Source organism: Eucalyptus grandis, chromosome 5, assembly GCF_016545825.1.
Source record: "Eucalyptus grandis isolate ANBG69807.140 chromosome 5, ASM1654582v1, whole genome shotgun sequence".
Classification (NCBI taxonomy): domain Eukaryota; kingdom Viridiplantae; phylum Streptophyta; class Magnoliopsida; order Myrtales; family Myrtaceae; genus Eucalyptus; species Eucalyptus grandis.
In genome coordinates this window covers 52,331,396-52,350,262 of record NC_052616.1, presented here as the reverse complement: position 1 = coordinate 52,350,262, position 18,867 = coordinate 52,331,396, and the positions used below count along the sequence as shown (strand labels likewise).

At 35.7% G+C, this 18,867-nt stretch overlaps 1 protein-coding gene across 1 annotated transcript; it reads left to right on the top strand.

The window, feature by feature from the left end:
- The first annotated feature begins 2,014 nt into the window (after window positions 1-2,014).
- LOC120294005 ((3S,6E)-nerolidol synthase 1-like) lies at window positions 2,015-5,102 on the top strand. Its single transcript, XM_039313862.1, has 7 exons — window positions 2,015-2,180; window positions 2,761-2,826; window positions 2,951-3,125; window positions 3,515-3,733; window positions 3,870-4,008; window positions 4,634-4,891; window positions 5,010-5,102. Exons 1-7 carry the CDS (start codon window positions 2,015-2,017, stop codon window positions 5,100-5,102), a joined length of 1,116 nt encoding a protein of 371 aa, XP_039169796.1.
- The last annotated feature ends 13,765 nt before the right edge of the window (window positions 5,103-18,867 follow it).

Sequence of the window (18,867 nt, the reverse complement as noted above, 5' to 3'; positions counted from 1 at the left end):
GGTGACACAGCCCACGACGGAGGGGTACTATCTAGGGTGGCTCCCTCTCTTGTTCGACATCATAGTTTTCTCTTTCTTTATTATTTATTATTTTTTTAATATTTATTTAGCCAATAACCTTTTTAAGCTTAACTGGGTTAGAAGTGAGTTTGTCTTTAGACCCACTAAGATTCATAACTAGTTGGGTTTTGCCTCTGATATTGGAAACCCACTTTAATCCGTTTTGAAATTTTCAGACAACCCATATTTGGCGTAGCTCATTGAATTCGAGTTAAGAAATTGATCTTGAACCCAATTTGTCAGCTCTATATATATTTAAAAACAATACATGACGCTACCCCCACATTAGCACTATAAGACAACATTTATGCCCCTCAACTCTTAAGGACAATCTGACATTACAATTTTTCTTCTCCTCTTTCTCACCTCGCTCTCACATACATTTGAGAAATTATTGAGTAAACTTTAAACGTGTACTAAATCAAATTCGAACTGATGATTCGCCATTCTTAATGGTCCAAATTTAGTTTAGTAAAATAGATCAAGCTCATGGATAATTCCTCCACACATTATCCCAAAGATGACTAAACATAATTTCTCACCCTCGCTGGCCCGTACGCTCTTCTGCTTGTTGCACGCACATACGCTCATTTCACAGAGAGCCGAACTTATTATGGAGGACAGGACCACAAATTTTAGGAGCAAACGTGTTCCCCATAGGACAAATTTTTGAGACTTCAAGTTCAAGTATGTGTTCTTACCTCGTGTATCACGTAAAATGTGAGCTAAATCTGAAACAGTGGAATAAAATCCGAGTACGTGGTCTTCCTTGTTTGCCGAAAAAGCCCTTCATGTCCTTTTCTTTTAGACATTGCGATCAGTGCGCTTCTAATTTCTTGAAGACCATTGACACTCGAAACCTCTCCGAAATGTATATGCATTGATGTATGCTTTCAACGACGATGTTTCTTCGAATCGGGTTTTGAAAACGACAATTGTACGTACCCAAGTTTCTCGCCCACAACAAAGATTCCAACTGCAGAAACTTACAAAAGATGTGTGCAGCACGTTCCCTATCAATATATTTTAGGCACTTTCTGTTTTTCTATAAATAGGCCATCTAAAGCAAATCAACCTCCTATCATTTAACAATCTTCGCACTTCTACTCTCCCCGTGATTAGGACTGGGAAAGGGTCGGCCACCGATTCCAGCTTCATAATGGATCGACCTAACCAAATGCAATCATCGAGCATTGCCAAGGAGCAAACTTATCCGGTAAATCCACTGATCCTAGCCTTTTCTTTTCAACTTTCCATTTCCTTCCTTAGCTCGTGTGAAAAAAAAAAATCGCAGACGTAGTGTTTTCCTCCGAGCATTATTTCGTAGGGCATACCTATATGCCAACACCTATTTGGATTCTTCATTGGCCTATTGGTGATAGAAAGAGGAGAAAAATAAAACCAAAATAGGATAACAAGGAAGCTTATTTACCGAATATACGCAGGGAAACAAGAATGTGTTCTTTCAAGGCTCAGTAGAAAGGAATCTGTAATAAAAAAAAAACCAACTTATTAACTCCCATTAAGATTTGATCATTTGAAACAATTTCAACTGGACTGGCCTGTAAGGTCATATATCACCTTGTGCATATGAGCATATCAAGCTTTAATAGCATAAAATTAATGTCAACAGAAAGCCTTATCAATCTCATACTAAATTACTATATATTACTATGAAAAATTATTGTCTTTCTCTTTTGAACTTTTGCTCATTTAATATTTTTTGCTTCATTACAATAATTCTTTGTTAAATTACATGAGAAAAATATCGCCAATTTAGTTCATTCTTGCTTAATTTTTTTTTTTTTCATTATAACATCGACCTCACTTGTAACTCTGGATTTCCATGATGTAGGATGATTCCGGGATCAAACATGACCAAAAAATAAAGAGCCTTATAGATTTTCTGAATAAAGTGGTGAATGAGCCCGTAGAAAGTTTGATCATTGTCGACATGATTCAGCGACTAGGAGTCAAATCCCTATTCCGAGAACAGATTAAAGCCATTCTAACGTGGCAATACACACATTTTAGCTCTTTGAATCATGGCAAAGATGATGTCTATGAGATCGCTCTCCAGTTTCGACTTCTAAGGCAAGAAGGTTATTGTGTGCCTGCAGGTTTGTTCCTATGAGTTTCAAGTCGATTGCAATAGCGAAATACAGTGTTGCTATTTATACATAACAAAAGAAGACAACTTTTTGTTGTTGTTTTGTCTAGTTACGTGGAAGCCCTAAAATTTCCAATAGTTTGTTAAGGATGAAAATGGACAAGAATATAAGCTGATTTTTTTTAAAACTATTTTGCTGATTTAAGAATTGGAAATGTTCAATTGTGATGAACTCTCCAATGGATATCCATCAATGCATGTTACATCGTGGACTTATGCCAGATATTAAGCAATGCATTAGTGTTCTGAAGTTTTGTTCAAAATGGAAAGTAAGAACTAATTATTCATATTACAAAAATCGAATTGAAAAAACCTAGATATATGCCCATTTCCTTCATTTGTTCTCTTTTTTAGTTTCTTTACATTAAAAATTTAAAAATTTACATGAGATGAAATAATTTTAACCAATTTAGCATTTTTTTTCAAAACCAAAGTATGCACATCATAATTTTGAATGAGTGAAGCAACTTATAAATTAGATATTAGACTATGCTTTTTGATGTATTAGAGTCCTTGTGCTTTTTATGTAGATGTGTTCGAATACTTCAAGGAAAAGGGAAAAGGTTTTGTTATGAAACTGGAGGGAAACATCAAGGGTATGATGGAATTATACGAAGCGTCACAAATGAGCACGGAAGGAGAGGATATACTCGACGAAGCCGAATGCTTTAGCAGCAAGTGTCTCAATGCATTGTTGACGTGTGATCTTGATAATGATAGAAAGTACATTGCAATATCCATATCGCAAGAGCTTCGCAAGATTGCTAGCTCCTCAAAGTTTTGTAAACGATATGCCAGGCGCGAACTCGTGGATGGAAGACTTGCTAGAAGTGGCAAACAGAAAGCGAAGAATTGATCAATATGTGCACCAGAAGGAGATTCACCAAATTAATAAGTGAGTAACTAATTAACTACTTACGCAAAGTTATGTTCAATTGAAGGACTATAGATGACCAACATATAATAGTAGGTGAAATCTTAATAGCTGGCCCTAATACAAGTATATCAATGCATAAATAAGATGCTATATTTAAACTTATGTATTTAAGGAGTTGGCATTTAGGTTCAGACTAATATCAAACCCACAAATCACAGTTTGAGGCATGACTTAAACCAGTTTCACCAAAAACTATAAGGAAAATGATGGACTCTATATCTCCATTTTCTCAAATCTCTATGTCATGAGATCAATAGAATTTTCAAATGAATCATTTGTTTCGTTTAAATGAGTATACTCTTTTGTACCGTTGCTTTAGTTTTCCTCATGCATATCCTATATTTCAGGTGGTGGAAAGAGTTGGGATTGGGAGAGAAGATGGAGTTTGCTAGAGACCAGCCACTAAAATGGTACATGTGGTCCATGGCAATTCTCACAGATCCAAGCTTGTCTGAGCTTAGGGTTGAGCTCATTAAGCCCATCTCTCTCGTGTACATTATTGACGACATATTTGATGTCCATGGCACGGTTGACGAACTAATTCTCTTTACAGAAGTCATTAAAAGGTATACAATCGAAAATATCCCTTTTTACCTATTATGTTGCAACTATTACATCAAATAAAAAATAAATAAAAAACTACATTCCATATTTATATTATGTTGACAATTTAAATATTTCTTGCAATTGTTTTTCCTTCAGATGGGATAATGCGTGTGCCGAGCAGCTTCCAGAGTACATGAAAATATGCTTCAAGGTTCTCAATGATATTGCAAATGATTTTGGCAGAATCATCTTTGAGAAGCATGGATGGAACCCCACGAGATTCTTGAAAAAGATGGTATAAATATAAAATTATTATTGATAAGAACCTATGTTGTTGCTAACTCCTATCTCAACTCTAAATGAACGTGACTTAATTGGAGATTCGTTGCACTGAACCAAAACTCAACCTTGACCATATCCTCGTCCCTTTTTCCACTCTTTGTCTCACCATCCTCCAATATTTTGGTCATCATTTTGAAGTTTGTGTTCACTTCTTCAAATTAAAGCCACAAAAACCAATTGCCGGCTTCATCATTGTCGAGTTTCATTCACTCTTTTATAGAATTCCTTATAATGCCATACACGGAGATCTTATCACTGATAGGGTTAAGCTGCAACTGTCCCTCCCTCCCTCCCTCCCGCCCTCTCCCATACACACTCACACACAAATCTTGGCGAGATCTAGGCGTTTCTGTCAAGATCTTGTAGCCGTGCCCTGGCTTCCTAGCAATAAAATTGAGCTCAGTGCAGCATTGAGTTCCCTTACTCTGAGAGAGAGAGTGAGAGAGAGAGAGAGAAAGATAGATTTCCTAGTGATTTGTCATTTATGACTACTACGAAAGCTCAATAAGCTCAAGATTTTGATTTATGACTACATTTTAGATGATCCTTGATCAGTCAGATAACATTTGATCATGCAGTGGGCGAATTTGTGCAATGCATTCCTGGTGGAGTTTCAGTGGAACGCTTCTGGGAAATTGCCAAAGGCAGATGATTACTTGAAGAATGCGATTATCACTTCGGGTGTGCCCTTGGTGCTAACTCACCTGTTCTTTCTAATGGGCCAAAACATTGCCAACCAAAGTATGGATTCAAAGAAAGAAGAGGTGCAGCTGCCAAATATAATATTCTTAATCGCTGAAATTCTTCGCCTTTGGGATGACCTCGGATGTGCCCAGGTACACTAGTTCATGGTTTCGTGCTGGGCAATATTCGGGTTTTATTAATTTTTTATTTGCGTTTTGTCATTATTTTATTGATATAATTTTTTTCTCGGGGGGATTCGATTCCATGAAGGACGAGAATCAAAATGGCTACGACGGGTCATACGTGGATTGCTATTTGGGGAAAATCAAGGCTCTTCGTACCAAAGCGCAAGGGAGCATGTGATGAAGTTGATATCGAAATTGTGGAAGCTGCTCAACAAAGAATGCCTCTCTCCATGTCCGTCCTCTGCGCCTTTCCTTGAAGCTTGCGTGAATGCTGCTAAGATGGTTTCACTGATGTACAACTATGAAGACAAGCATGGTCTTGGACTCCTACAAGACCATATGAAGTCGTTGACCTGTGATCACGAGACACTTTAGCATCATTTTTCATGTTTTCATCTCTCATGCTTGATTACTTCGGTATAATGTACTACGGTCACCTTAAATTGCAATAAAGTTGCCTTCTTTTTCTAAGCAGTATTGTTTTCCAGCTATATATTGTTTAAGTGCTTTTCCATCATAAGTGGCAATAATATTTGTTGGCATATCCAAATGAAAAAAAAAATGTGAATTTAACATGAGCAGAAAAATTCATTACTATTTCAAACATACTACATTGGCACATGGTTTGTTTTATTCGTGCAAAACATCATAAAATGTAATGAGGTACCAAAATTTAAAATAAAGTATGGCATGCGTTTATATTTAAAGTAAGAACATCCGCAATATTTATGATGCGTTGTCAACAGAACACTAAAAAATCTAACTTAAAACTATCTTATGTGCATCTATACATTTTCTGAAGTTTGAACATTACTGCACTTTGACAAAATGTCGTAAGGCTTTAATATGAAAAAGGAAAAAAGAAGGAAGAAAAAAAAAAAGAGCATATTCTGCCGATGTAAAGAAAATTTTTCACAAGCGTTCCCATGCATCATTGACTTAAGAATTATAACTATGCATTCTCTCTAATGAAATGTTGTATGAGGCTGCTTGTGTAAAACTTTTTTCACACTAACGCTGCGTATGAAGTTATCCTTTAAGTATTTATGACATTTTCCATTGGTTTATGACACCATAGCGTGAGCATTTGTAGTAATTTGTTAAATATTATAATATATATTTATCGTATTTTGAACCATGTCATGACAAAATATCTCAAGCCTTAGAAAAAAAATAAATTTTCTTTAGAAATTAGGATACTTAAATATCTGTGACATTGTTCATTGAGTTATGAGAGAAAAACTTTGTAAACTAAAGAAATTTAAGATACCTAAATATTTCCGACCATTATGAAATACATTACGACGAAAAGTAGTAAATATTTGTGAATATTTATACACTACTGTAAAGCACAAATTGATAATGTAAAATACCGTTAAATCATCATGAAAAACCCGATGGACCTGGATTAGTCTGATTCGAATAGGACCAACCCGTTCCATGTCTTGGATTAGGCTCAGTGGTAAAAGGTGGCCTTCCTCCTGGCCCATTATTTTCTAGAGAGCCCATAGCAGTTTGGATAGGTTGGACTTGGACGGGAATCCACTGGACATACAATACTGTGAATAATTGCCTTGAATTGGGCTGAGGAGGGCCTGAATTGGGTTAAATGGAGCCCAATCCTCCTTCATTAGGCTGTATGTGGCCCTGTTCATCAGTCTAGTTTTCTTTCTCCATAACTTGTCGAGGATCTGAAGGTAAGTTTTCGAAACCTTGATTGTTGGGGAAAAAAAAAAAACCTTCTGATTCATTGGACATCCCCAACTTTGAGGTTTGATTTCTCGGCATAATTTCTCCATTGGTTCTAACCAAAAAATAAAAACTTTCACAAGTTTTGTGTGTGAAAAGAAATGAAGAAGGAAGAGAGTTTGATTTTCAGAGTGATGCGAAAGTAGGTTGAGAAAGAACCCTGTGATACCATGTGAAAATATTAAGGGATGGAAAGGAGCTGAGAATTGGGAATAAGATAGATATTACTTTCTTACTTATAACATTATACAATCACAGCCCTATATATAATACATATGGTCAACCTAATTAAGGAGAAAAATATTCTAAAGACGTAGAGAATAAAAAGAATCAGATTCTCAACTATAAAATATTCTAGTTTCCCATTGATGAATCAATTAAAAAAAAAATCAAGTGCAACAGTCTTCAAAAATATGTGCTCGTAAAGGCCGAGCAAGAAGGTTGGTCCTCAATTACAACTGCTGCATTGCTCCGTCTTGTGGTTCTCTCCCCGATTTGCCTACCAAAACTCTGGCTGACGAAGTTCGCTATTGAGTTGCTTTTTCTTTAAGCGTATCATGGAGCGTCTTGTTCATTTCCTGAGTCTTGTGAAGTTTATTTAAGTGGAAGAGTCTGGTCAAGTTTAGGGGTCTTTGATTATTGGTGTGTAATGTCAGTCCAAGGTGATATTTTGATGGTTTTCTATTTGTGCTCTTAGTGTTTTGTCTTCTGATGTTAGCTGAATTGATTGTCGATACTGAAGCATGGTGGTGGGGTAAAGGGGCGAGCGGTATGTGCAATAGTGACAAAGCACCTGAATTAGAAATAGAATGCCATGCAAATTTTGGATTCCCAATCTTTGCAGAGAGTCAATAGCTAAATCCCCTACTTTTAGGAAGAAAAATAGGACTTACTTCTCCCACTTCTGAGCCAAATGCTATGCTCTGGGGCTCGCCCTTTCGAATTTATGAGTCCTCATTTATGTGTAATAATACGACGGATGAGCCTTGTTGTTGCTTCGACCCATTACGTTCTGCCCAGACCAGTACGCATGGTCCATGTCCAAAATTCACCATTTTAAACCAAGATTCTCTCTGCTCATTCTTTCCTTTTGAATAGGAAGAGTAAACGCTTTCTCTCTCCCTCTCATTAATTCAAAGTTGGGGTCCCTGGCCTTCGCTCTCAGATTTTGCAGCGCCAACATTAGTTGCTGCTTGGACACTTTGGATGCCTAGTTTTCGCTCTTAGATTTTGGGTCTCACTCTCAGATTTTGGCCTTCTCCTACGCTCACCTTCTCTGGTCTTCGCTCTCCCTCTAATTAATAAAAAATCGGGGTCGCTACGCTTTAGATCTTGCTGATGAAACGACGTGAGGAGCTTTGATTTTTAACGCCCTTGGTTTTGTGAATTTCAGCTCCTCTTTTACGTTTTTTGAGTGTGTCTCGAGGACGTTCATGGGAAGAATTTTATGAAAAATTTAAAGCATTAGAAAAGAATAAAAAAAAAGATTTCATTAAGATAAAAATAAAATGGGTTTAGCATGAGATTAGTGTGGAATTGAATTGGGTTTATGTCACGGAAGACCCCAAACCAATACACATATGACAAATTTATCTTAAAACTAATATTTTATTCCTAAAAACGTTAAATTGATAGATTTGTAACAAATTTATCCTGTAGCATTTTTCGTTAAATTTTACTATTAAATCGCTGAATTGAATGATATATGACAATTTTCGAGTGTACTTAGTTTGGGATTTTTCCCTTTATATAATTTTTCGTGGTATTAGTCTAATTTCACGGAAACTAACGAAAGTTAGATTTATCACAAATGCACTAATTTTAGGTTTTTTTGTGATAAAAAAATTAGTTTTGGGTAAATTTGTCATAAATATATCAGTTTAAGACTTTTGATGATAAAAAATTATTTTAAGGTAAATTTGTCACGGCTGATTTGAAGTTTTTCTTAGTATTAATCCATTAGAATTAGGGTAAACGAGTTAAGTGAGTTATACTGTAACTGGGCTTAAATTTGTTTAACGAGCTTGAGCTTAGCTTAGTTTGATAAATGTGGGTTTACTTCAACTTAGGAAATTTGGGTTTGCTTAGTCTAAGTGAATCTGGGTTGGGCTTGTCTATATGAGTTTTGGGCTTAATTCGATTATCTCTTTTGGACGATTAAACCTTTGAACATGACCCACATGAGTTTCCACAATCATAACATAACAAAGACCAGAGGAGATGGGGAGGTCTAGAAATCCATTTTGGACTTAAGGAATTGGTACGATGGATCTTAGCCACCCCATTTGCAACCTGGTTGGCATTTTTGGGGCAATGGGCTAAGGAGACCCCCTTTCGTTGCGCCATGACTTTTCAGCAGTCTTCCACCACCGTGCACACGATCCAGAGGCTTTCTTCTTGGCCCAAAACCCACCTCACACGCTCTTGGTTCTTAGATTCCACTTCCACGCGCAGATCAGAGAAGCCACTGTGCATATCACTTTCCTTTTCTTTTTGACTTGGAAGCTACAATAGAGAAGAGAGCCCTTCGTGTAAAGCGAGAAAAATTCCGCCACGCTAGCTAATGGGGCTTAAAAATCCTCATGAACCCAAAGATCAAGAGTCCGTCGTGGTTCCAGAGGACTCCCGCAGCTGCAGCCTTGCGTGTTTCATCGCACCAAGTCGCGTTGACATTCAATTTGAGGTTCCCCTTCGCTGGCGAGGATAGGGTGTCGCTCGACGACAAGTAATCCGCAAGCCACTCGTCTGTTCTAGAGATTTTGGGAGGTGAGGTGTCCAGATTTAATCGAGAGTCTAACCAAAAATTGCTTGTCTAATCGCAAAGGAGGAGGAGGTGTTCTGGAGTCTCCAGGACTTGGCAGCAAAGTGCGCTGAGAGGACGGGGTGCCAACTTTCTTCTCAATAGATTTTCTTTTGTCCGTAGCATTTGTGCATATGCTCCATAAGAAGTAGCGAACTCTGGGGTAGACTGGGATTTGCCATATTTTGGTCCATAAGTTCTTGGGAGGCTGATACAATGATGATGATGATGATGATGCATAATTCATTTGTTGATCTGGAAGCATAATCTATTGTAGCCACTTTTGACCAAATAGGCTCCTCTTTTGTTCCCTGTCCATACCAATGTGTCTTCCGAGGGGTACGTTTCTAGTGGGATTGCCAGTACTCCCTGCACCACATCCTCATTGTATATTTTCATAGTCGACTGTGATTTCCACTCATGACTCTCCTGGTTAATCGGTTCTGCTCCGAATTTTGGTTCATCTCGGTTCAACAGGCCTTCAAATTTGTTGGAAGGGATTTTTAGAGAATAGGTTTCATTCAGTTTATTTTTTGAGAAGGCTTGAGATAAGAGGTTGTGCGTGTCCAGGGCCAAAGCCCATGAGACTTGAGTTGGCCCATGATTGTATCCGGCCTAACAGCCTGGCCCGACTCCCCATTTTTCATAAATAAAAATAAATAACATGTAATAATCAATTAATTAATTAATGGAAAATTAGTTAGAAAAATAGGCGTTGATTAGGTTATTAGATTGTTTAAATTAGACTTAGCTTAGTTTCATTTAGAATTAACATACTTAGAAAAGTTCCATTTCTTGACTTTTAGTGTAATTCATGCTTTTATTTGATGGTTTGATGATTGGCGTGTTCATGATTTGTTAGATTTTAGATTCTTAGTTTAGTTGAAGATCACTTAGGATTAGTTTAGTTGATTAGTTTAATGAATGAAATAGATTTAACTTAAATATATATAATGGATTAGAAACATTATTTTAAAGAATAAAAAATCATTGAACATAGCTTAGTTGAATTTAAGATTCACTTCAAATAATTGAATGGGTGATGTAGAAGTCTCACAACCTAGAAGAACTTGAGGGGGACCAAATAAATACGGGATATCCTAAAGCTGGATTGGGATCCCGGCTTAGGATGCCAAAGTACTGACCTGAGGCTTCACTTTACTCTAAAAGTTTTGATAACCCACATTAACCATGTTAAGATAGGATGGTCTCTAAAGTCAAGCTCATAGAGGTTGATGTGCAAGGCCTTAATAACAAGACCATGTTATATTCTTTGTCCGGCTCATATCAAGTTACTTTACTGCACTTTATGTTTTACTTATTCTTTCAATGCTTTCTTACATCAATTGATTGCGTTTCTTTTATATTACTTTTCTAAGTTATGTTTTGTTTCTTTTACTTGACTAGTTAGATTACATTGTAGGACTACAATAAACACAAAAACATTGCATGGACGCTTAGGGGAGAAAAAATTTAGGACTTCTAATTGGATAAAAAGATTGCATGTGACTAAAATGACACTAGTTGAATAACTATTGTAATAAAGTCCCCAACTCCAAATCTTTAGTTGCATAAGAAGTGAGATATACTTATATATCTCACTTAGTTTTTAACCAACCCCAAGAAGCTAGGGATGACTCTTCTTCACATAGAATTCTCGTGGGATTAATCGAACGAAAATGAAATTTCTAACGTGTCATGTGAGGTAAAGTTTTGGGATAACGTGTGCCAATTAGAATATCAAAACACTAGTAACATTTTGAACTGCATGCATTACAAGGAAAGTGGTAACCTTTTGGAAAACATCATAAATTATTAGAATCCATTCGTTATGATGTGTCCTTTTCAGTTGGCAACCGTTTGGTTTGTGGTTAAATAATTCAACATAAATAGTAAATGGAGAGAAGTATTAAAAAAGTCATAAACCTTTTGTATTTGTACCAATTTAGTCCAAAACATTTTTATTTCGTGTCGATTAAGTCCTTTTCGGCCAATTTTGGCCAAATTTTGCTGATTGGGCATCGGTTGACTAACGTAGCTCAGCCGGTATTAACGTTGACAAATTTTAATAATATTTTAATATTTTTTCTTTTTTCTTTCCTCCCCTTCCTCCAGTCGGTCATCGGATCTTGACGACCACCTCACCAATGGTCACGAGGGCAGCCTCGAGCTAGCCTAGCACTAGGCAGCAAGGCTCGCCCTTACGACCACTAGTGATGTGGTCGTCAAGGTCAACCTTGACCTCATTGGCCGTTGCCTCTAGCCGATTTTCGATCGGTGATCGGCTGAAGGAAGCAGAAGGAGAAGGAAAAAAGCAAAAAAAAGAGAAAATAAAAAATAAAATAAAATAATTCAAAAATATTAAAATATTATTAAAAATTATCCACGTTAGTCGGTCGGCATCTAGTCAGCAAAATCCAGCCAAAATTGACTGGAAATGACTGAATTAATACAAAGTAAAAAGATTTAGGACTAAATTGGCTCCAAAAAATGGTTTAGAACTAAATTAGCACAAATACAAAAAGTTTAGGACTTTTTTAACACTTCTCCCCAGCAAATGCCAAGCATGTAAAATGTGCTTAGGTCCAATCAGTTGTCACATTATGTATATGATAAATCCTTGTTGTGTTTTTTGATATCATATGTTAAACATTGTTTTTGACCGGGAGGGGACAAAATGAAGTTCAAATTGTTTTATTCTACAATGCAAAATACCTTCAAAACGCACGTTCACATTACAAAATTCCTTTAAATCATTATAGACGTGATCTTTCTAAAAGTCGGGTCAAATTAAGTGTGGAGCTCTAATCTTAAACCCGGCTATCGCAAAGGCTAAAGCTTCAAAACATAGAAGAAAATGCACTTTCCAAGTATAGGTTTTTTTAGAAAAATTTAAAGTGCACAGCCTTTCCATTTTTTTTCTACACAACCAACATCCGAATCAATGAAGACGAAAGGGGGTTGTGAATGACAGAGTAAAAACCTTGTGTCCCATATCTTGATAAATTTGTGGCAAGTAAACGTTAACGTTCATAAGATAGTACGGACCTTCGGTCTTTCTCAGATATATCCTTTGAATTTAGCAATGGTTTTGGCTTGCAGTTAAAGCAGAATCAACGCAACTAATTGTTTGTATTGATTTTCAATGTTTTCCGCATCAACTTGATGGATGCTTCCCTAAGGGGTGACATCCATAGTATTACGTTCAAAAAGCTCTTAGTGGAGTAACTGAGGGTCCCCTTCAAATAAAAGTCAAGTGTAGTTAGCGGCCCATCAGATGTTGTAAATCAAAGTGAGGTGTCAAATTATTCTCTTCTAATAATATGCACAATTATTTACATAGCGGGCCAGATTTTCGTGCATATGTGATGTGAGGATAATTTTTCCAAGAAAATTTTCTGATTAGTGGATCACAATCATGGATGGAAATTGTCTGCGTCAAATCCTAAATCCTCATCCAACATAAAGGATGAAACCTTGAGCCAAAGCTAGTCATTTTAGGAAAACATATTGTCTGAATAAAACTTTTCATTGAACAAAAGTTATAATAAAATCTTGTCCATCATGAATTAACCAAAACTATACAATCATAAACCCTGATCTAATTAAATTATTCAATTAGTCTAAAATAAACCTCTAATCACTTTTCACGTGCATTCAATTAAACTACTCATGTTCGGAATTTGGAATAGTAGATAAATAAGTGAGCAAATCTATAGCTCAGTGAGGTAAGCCATGACGAAAAACTAATAATAAAAGAAGTATGTGACAGCATGCGCCACGCATATTTTCAAATCCACGAGTCATGCAATATGCATCACAACGTAAATCACTTATTATAGCCAGCCATATGTCAAATTCAACTTCTCATTTGGAATTAAGCCATGAAGAAAAAAAATAATAAAAGAAGGATGTGGCAGTATGCGCCATTCCAAAGCCATTTTCAAATCCATAAGCGACTCCATCACGACATGAATCACGTATTATAGCAATCATATGTCAATTTCAACTTCTCATGTGAAATATTCAACAATCACATTTCATCAAGTGACATGACCCAAAAATTATATTGACTACTCTCAAATCCTAAAAATCACATTGGCTGTCATTAAGCTCCAAACAGAGCTAATCCATGCACGGGTATCTTGTGTCACCTCAAAATCACGGCCGAATAATGAGCAGGAATAATAGAGAAGGCAAACACGTCGGTACTTCGGCCCTACCGACAATTCCAAGAATCACATCAGCAGTCTTTGTTGAGTACTCTCGACGTCGTAAGTGTAATGGGACCATGCCAGCTTTGGAGTTTAACGGGCAAACTATGTTGTCCGGAGGGAATCTTTCATTTTCACGTCTGAATTAGACCGAATAGTAAAAAGCATGCCTTCTATGTCTTCTATCGAAGTACTTTGGCACAGCAGATTCCATTCACACAGCTCGACAAGCATTCGCCGGGGACGCAGTTTTACTTTATGCAGCAAGACTGAGTATTACGTATCCAACAAACGTGTGACGCGTCTAGCTTTCTGTTGTTACAACTTTTCATCTTCGTTGGCTCTTCTCCTCATGTCATTTAGGCTCCATTCGTTTCACTAGAAAGAAAATATTTTCCGGATTTTCCGGCGTTTATTTCACCGAAAATGAATTTCTTGGGGAAAATGTTTTCCATCAAAGGAAAAAAGTCTTCTAAAGTAGGAGAAAATGTTTTCTACTTTTGAAAAGTGGAAAATATTTTCCTCACTTGATCTCTCTTATTTCACACATCTACAAATCTTCACTTCCTCCTCTCATTTCTTCTTCTTCTTTTCTTTTTTATTCGAATTATTTTTCTTTTTTTTCTTTTGTAATTCAATTTTTTTTTAATTTTTTTTCTTTTTTTCCTTTTTCTTTTTTTTTCTTTGTTTCAAATCTTCTTCTTGCTTGGCTCGTCGGATCAGGTGAACCTCAAGCTCGTCAATCTCAAACTCGTGTTTGTTGATCTGGCGAGTCTCGAGCTTGACACTCGCGCTTGCCAATCTGGGGAGTGGAAAATATTTTCCTTACCGAACACCGGAAAATATTTTCCGAAACATTTTCAGATTTTAGCTGAACACTAGAAAATATTGTCATTTTCCTGGAAAATGATTTCTGAGAAAATATTTTCCGGAAATGGTCCATTTTCCGCGAAACGAACGGACCCTTAGTTAGCATTCACATCACATGATGACAGTGGGAGAGGGTCAGCCGAAGAAATTTGCAGCAGAACTGGAACGATGTCCACATACTGGAAGAACTTACGGACAAACAAAACATAATTCACATGTGGAAAAAGTATAAAATTTCAATTAGTACTAGAAATTTGAGGATAGCAAAAGGCGGTCCAATTTAGAATCACGTGAAACATAAAAAAGCCCCCTCTTGTTTATTTATTTAGGGACACTAAGAGATTCATCAAATCTTTCATTGATTACGTTTATAATTGATTTATTGTAATCAATACTACTTTTTATAATTATTAAAAAAAAAAAAAAAAAAATATGAGAAGGAGCAACTGGCAGTGGCCGACATTCTATTAAAGCATTATCATAAGAATTCCACTTTTGCGATTGAAATATTATACTAAAAATTTAAGGACGGTAAAAGGCGGGTCTGGCTTGGAAATTGGAATCATGTGAAACATAAAAGAGCCCCCTCTTTAGTCTTTATTTATTTAGGGACCCTTAGAGATTCATCAAATCTTTCATTGATTACGTTTATACTTGATTTATTGTAATCGACACTACATTTTTATAATTAAAAAATAGGTGAGAAGGAGCAACTAGCGTGGCCGACATTCTATTAAAACATTATCATAAGAATTCCACTTTTGTGATTGAAATCTTCTGTTTGAATCATAACAATCATTTAATTCTAAGCGAAACCATCAATATTGCATGATTTGATGTAAATTGGAATACAACTCAAATTATATCACATACCCAGTGCACTTGTCAAATTTGTGCCATGGATGACAAGGAATTTTCTTAAATTGATGAATGATTAGGGGATATGAATTTGTGACCTAGGCACCTTTAAAATACATGGGAGTAAGTCTTATCCAATATAGACAACCACCTCAATGGTAATTGTAATTGATACCGTAAATAATGATAGGATAGAAGTAAGGTAATCTTACCTTAGATTACCACTTGAACAATCTACAAATATCGCTTGTATTCTTCATTATCATCAACCACTTGTACAATTTACAAATATTTCTTGTATTCTTGATTACCCAATATATAGAACTCACTCAATTCTATATTGGCATATTTAATCTCGTTATCAAAGCTAGTTCTGTTTGAAGAAAGTCTTTTTCTCCACATTATTGGCAGCAATGTTAACCAAGTCGATGTCAAGCCACTCTACCGGTCCACCGTCTTTTGACTGTGTATCACCGCTTTCTATTGCTCTTTTTTAAAAATTGCCATTGTTTTCCATACGTCTTTGGCCTGTGGAAAATCCTTCCAATCATGGGTCTGATTGGCCAGTCACAAATATCAATGTAGCTCATGTCTATATCTTTAATCGGTGAAATGACACATTGATTGATGGAAAACACAGCCGGTCAGACTTTGCCGGGTTATCATGTTTTATGTTTAGCTCGACAACAATGTCTCGCTCACGCCACAAGTTTAGGAAGATGTACCGATCCTCACAATCCGGGATATTTTCTACGTGGAGTGGGTTTCATGGGACGCTCCTACGTTGCTGTTCAAACGAATGAATTTGGAAGCTTGTAATAGACACCGGCGTGACGTGTGGTCCAGCTTATCTGGCCGTCATTACGGCTTGGGGAACCGCCTGACTGGCCGATTTTATTTTATTTTTTTGCCCATATTCAACATCGTAATAATATGGAAAAAAAAAAAAACCTTGTAATAATATGTACGCGGAGAAATTATATGAGAAGAGGTATTCTTACCTCGTATCACTATGGATTGAACAATGCTAGGTGTATGTTAAGCATAATTTATACTACACAATCATGAGATTATTCATTCCTCTAAATGTCTAATATTATCATCACTTCATTCCCTTTGAGGGAAAATTATTTAATCAATCATAAACTTATTGTATGAATGCCGATTAGTGCTAAGCTTTCCAATTTTTCCAAATTAGTGCTAAACCTTTGCCTATAATTTGCAATTTTTTTTATTTCTCTAAATACTTTATTAATTTTCTTTTTCCTTTTTAATTCTTTTTTTTTTTTCTTCTCATATTTTCCTCTTTCCTCTTTTCTTTTCTTTTTTATTCCAACCCAGGACTGGCAACAATCACCCGGTTTGGGCGAGGGTGTTGCGGCCCTTGGGGTCTACTAGTGAGGGCCATCTAACTTAGGCCCTCGCTAGATGCGAGTGAGGCAACCCTCACCCAGAGCAAGTGAGGGCTCGCCAGCAACCTTGCTAGCCCAAAGTGGAAAGGAAGAAAATAAAAATAAAAATAAAATAAAATAATATAATAATATAATAATAATAATAATGAATTTTTAAAAATCTTATAAAAACATATAACCGATGATTTTTCTTATTATCTTTTTTTTTTTTCAAATATGAGCTCTAGAAGAGATAGAAGTCCCAAAATAACAGATAAATAACCTAAAACTTGTTAGTCGAATGTGACTTATCTGGCAACATTGTGCCATCGGTCTAGCCACGTGACAGTTACAAATGGAAAAAGAGAAAAAGAAAGTCTATAAAAAAGTGAGCATTCTCTAAATTTCAACTTAACTATAGATAACAAATAGATAATAGAGTGGTGGTGATGTTGGGTTTCCATTATATTACTTGCCCTAAGATACTAGATTGATGTATCGATATATTAGTAGTGATCAAGTTATGATGACCAAGAAATAGTACGAGGCTTAGTCTTTTATGATTTGTCCCGAAGCAATCGGCAAGGCTCAGCAATCGACAAAGGACGAAGGAAAACAAAGTAAAAAATATATATATTAAATATAAAAATTCAGAAATCTATTTAAAAATTATAAAAATTATTCACTTCAACACTAGATGTACTACATAGGACAACTGGCATATACATTAGTGATTTTTTTTATATTCAAATTGGCTAGAATGACTAAATTGAGAAATCATTAAAAGATTTATAACTAAATTTGAGAAATTGAAATGTTTTGAACTGAATTGGCACAAGTGCAATAAATTTAGGACGTGTTTTTGGTAAATTTCCTAATAAAAGTTGACTTATTTAATAAGCACCAATGCATTGTCGCTCTAGTTTTTTCTTTACATAATTAGTTTTTTAAAAATTATAACTATTAGTTATGCTAGGTAACTACTCCTTTGTAATCTAATGGCTACATTGTAAAACGGAGAAGCAATTATTACTTTTGTAAAAATAAGAAAAATAAATTCTATTGCCCGTGTAGGGCATAAGGATAGAGTTCGTTTTCGGGTATTAGTTGTCGGGCGATAAATTATTTTAGTAGTAATATATTTTTGAGTTGTATACCTATATATTCCAGATATACAAAGAAAGTAAATTATTTAAGTTTCTTGCTTCTGCATATTTGAGTGGGCTGTGTTCAAGATTCCTATCTGAAGACCAACTCGGATTTACGACGGACTTGATTTTTATTTATCACTAGCCAGTTTTAAGTTTGAAATAGGGCTAGACATCCCAAATTCACCTCTTTAGCTAAGATAAATGAGTTTGACACCAGAGATGCAATAATTTTTATATGATGTTCACTTGAGTGTCACAATATTTTTTTATCACTTAAATGCAATAACTTATGCACAAGCTTATTTCAGTGCTATAACTTTTTTCTGATTATTCGAGTGCTGTAAAATTTTTCAATCAATCACTTGAGTGCCATAATTTTTAAAAATGTTCATCGTAAATGTTATACCACATCCGAATTTTAGCACTTAAGTGAACGTTTTTAAAAGTTTTGACACCTAAGTGACTAAGTGAAAGTTATAGCACTCAAATGATTGTTGTTTTCAAAGTTCGAGCAATCAAAAAATAGTTATAGCACTTAAAAGCCTATTTGGTAACGTGTCAAATAATACCTAATTATATTCTTTTATTATAAAAAAAAGAATATAAATCCGTTTTGTAATTTTTTTGTTCCTGGGAACAATTTGTTCCTCAAAATAAATTTGGATCACAATCAAGAAGTAAATAAAAAAAATTTGGTTCTTTCTTCTCGGGAACAACTCCAAAATCAAGGAAAATCATTTTTTTTTTCTTTTTTCTTTTTCTCTTTTCATTTATTTTCATTTTCTCTTATTCTCCTTCATTGCCAGTTGATGACCACGACGATCCAGCAACTGGTCGAGCAAGGTCTAGCAAGCTCGCTTGGCCACCAACAAGGCTTGATCTCACCTTGGCCTAGCAAGGCTCTGGCGAT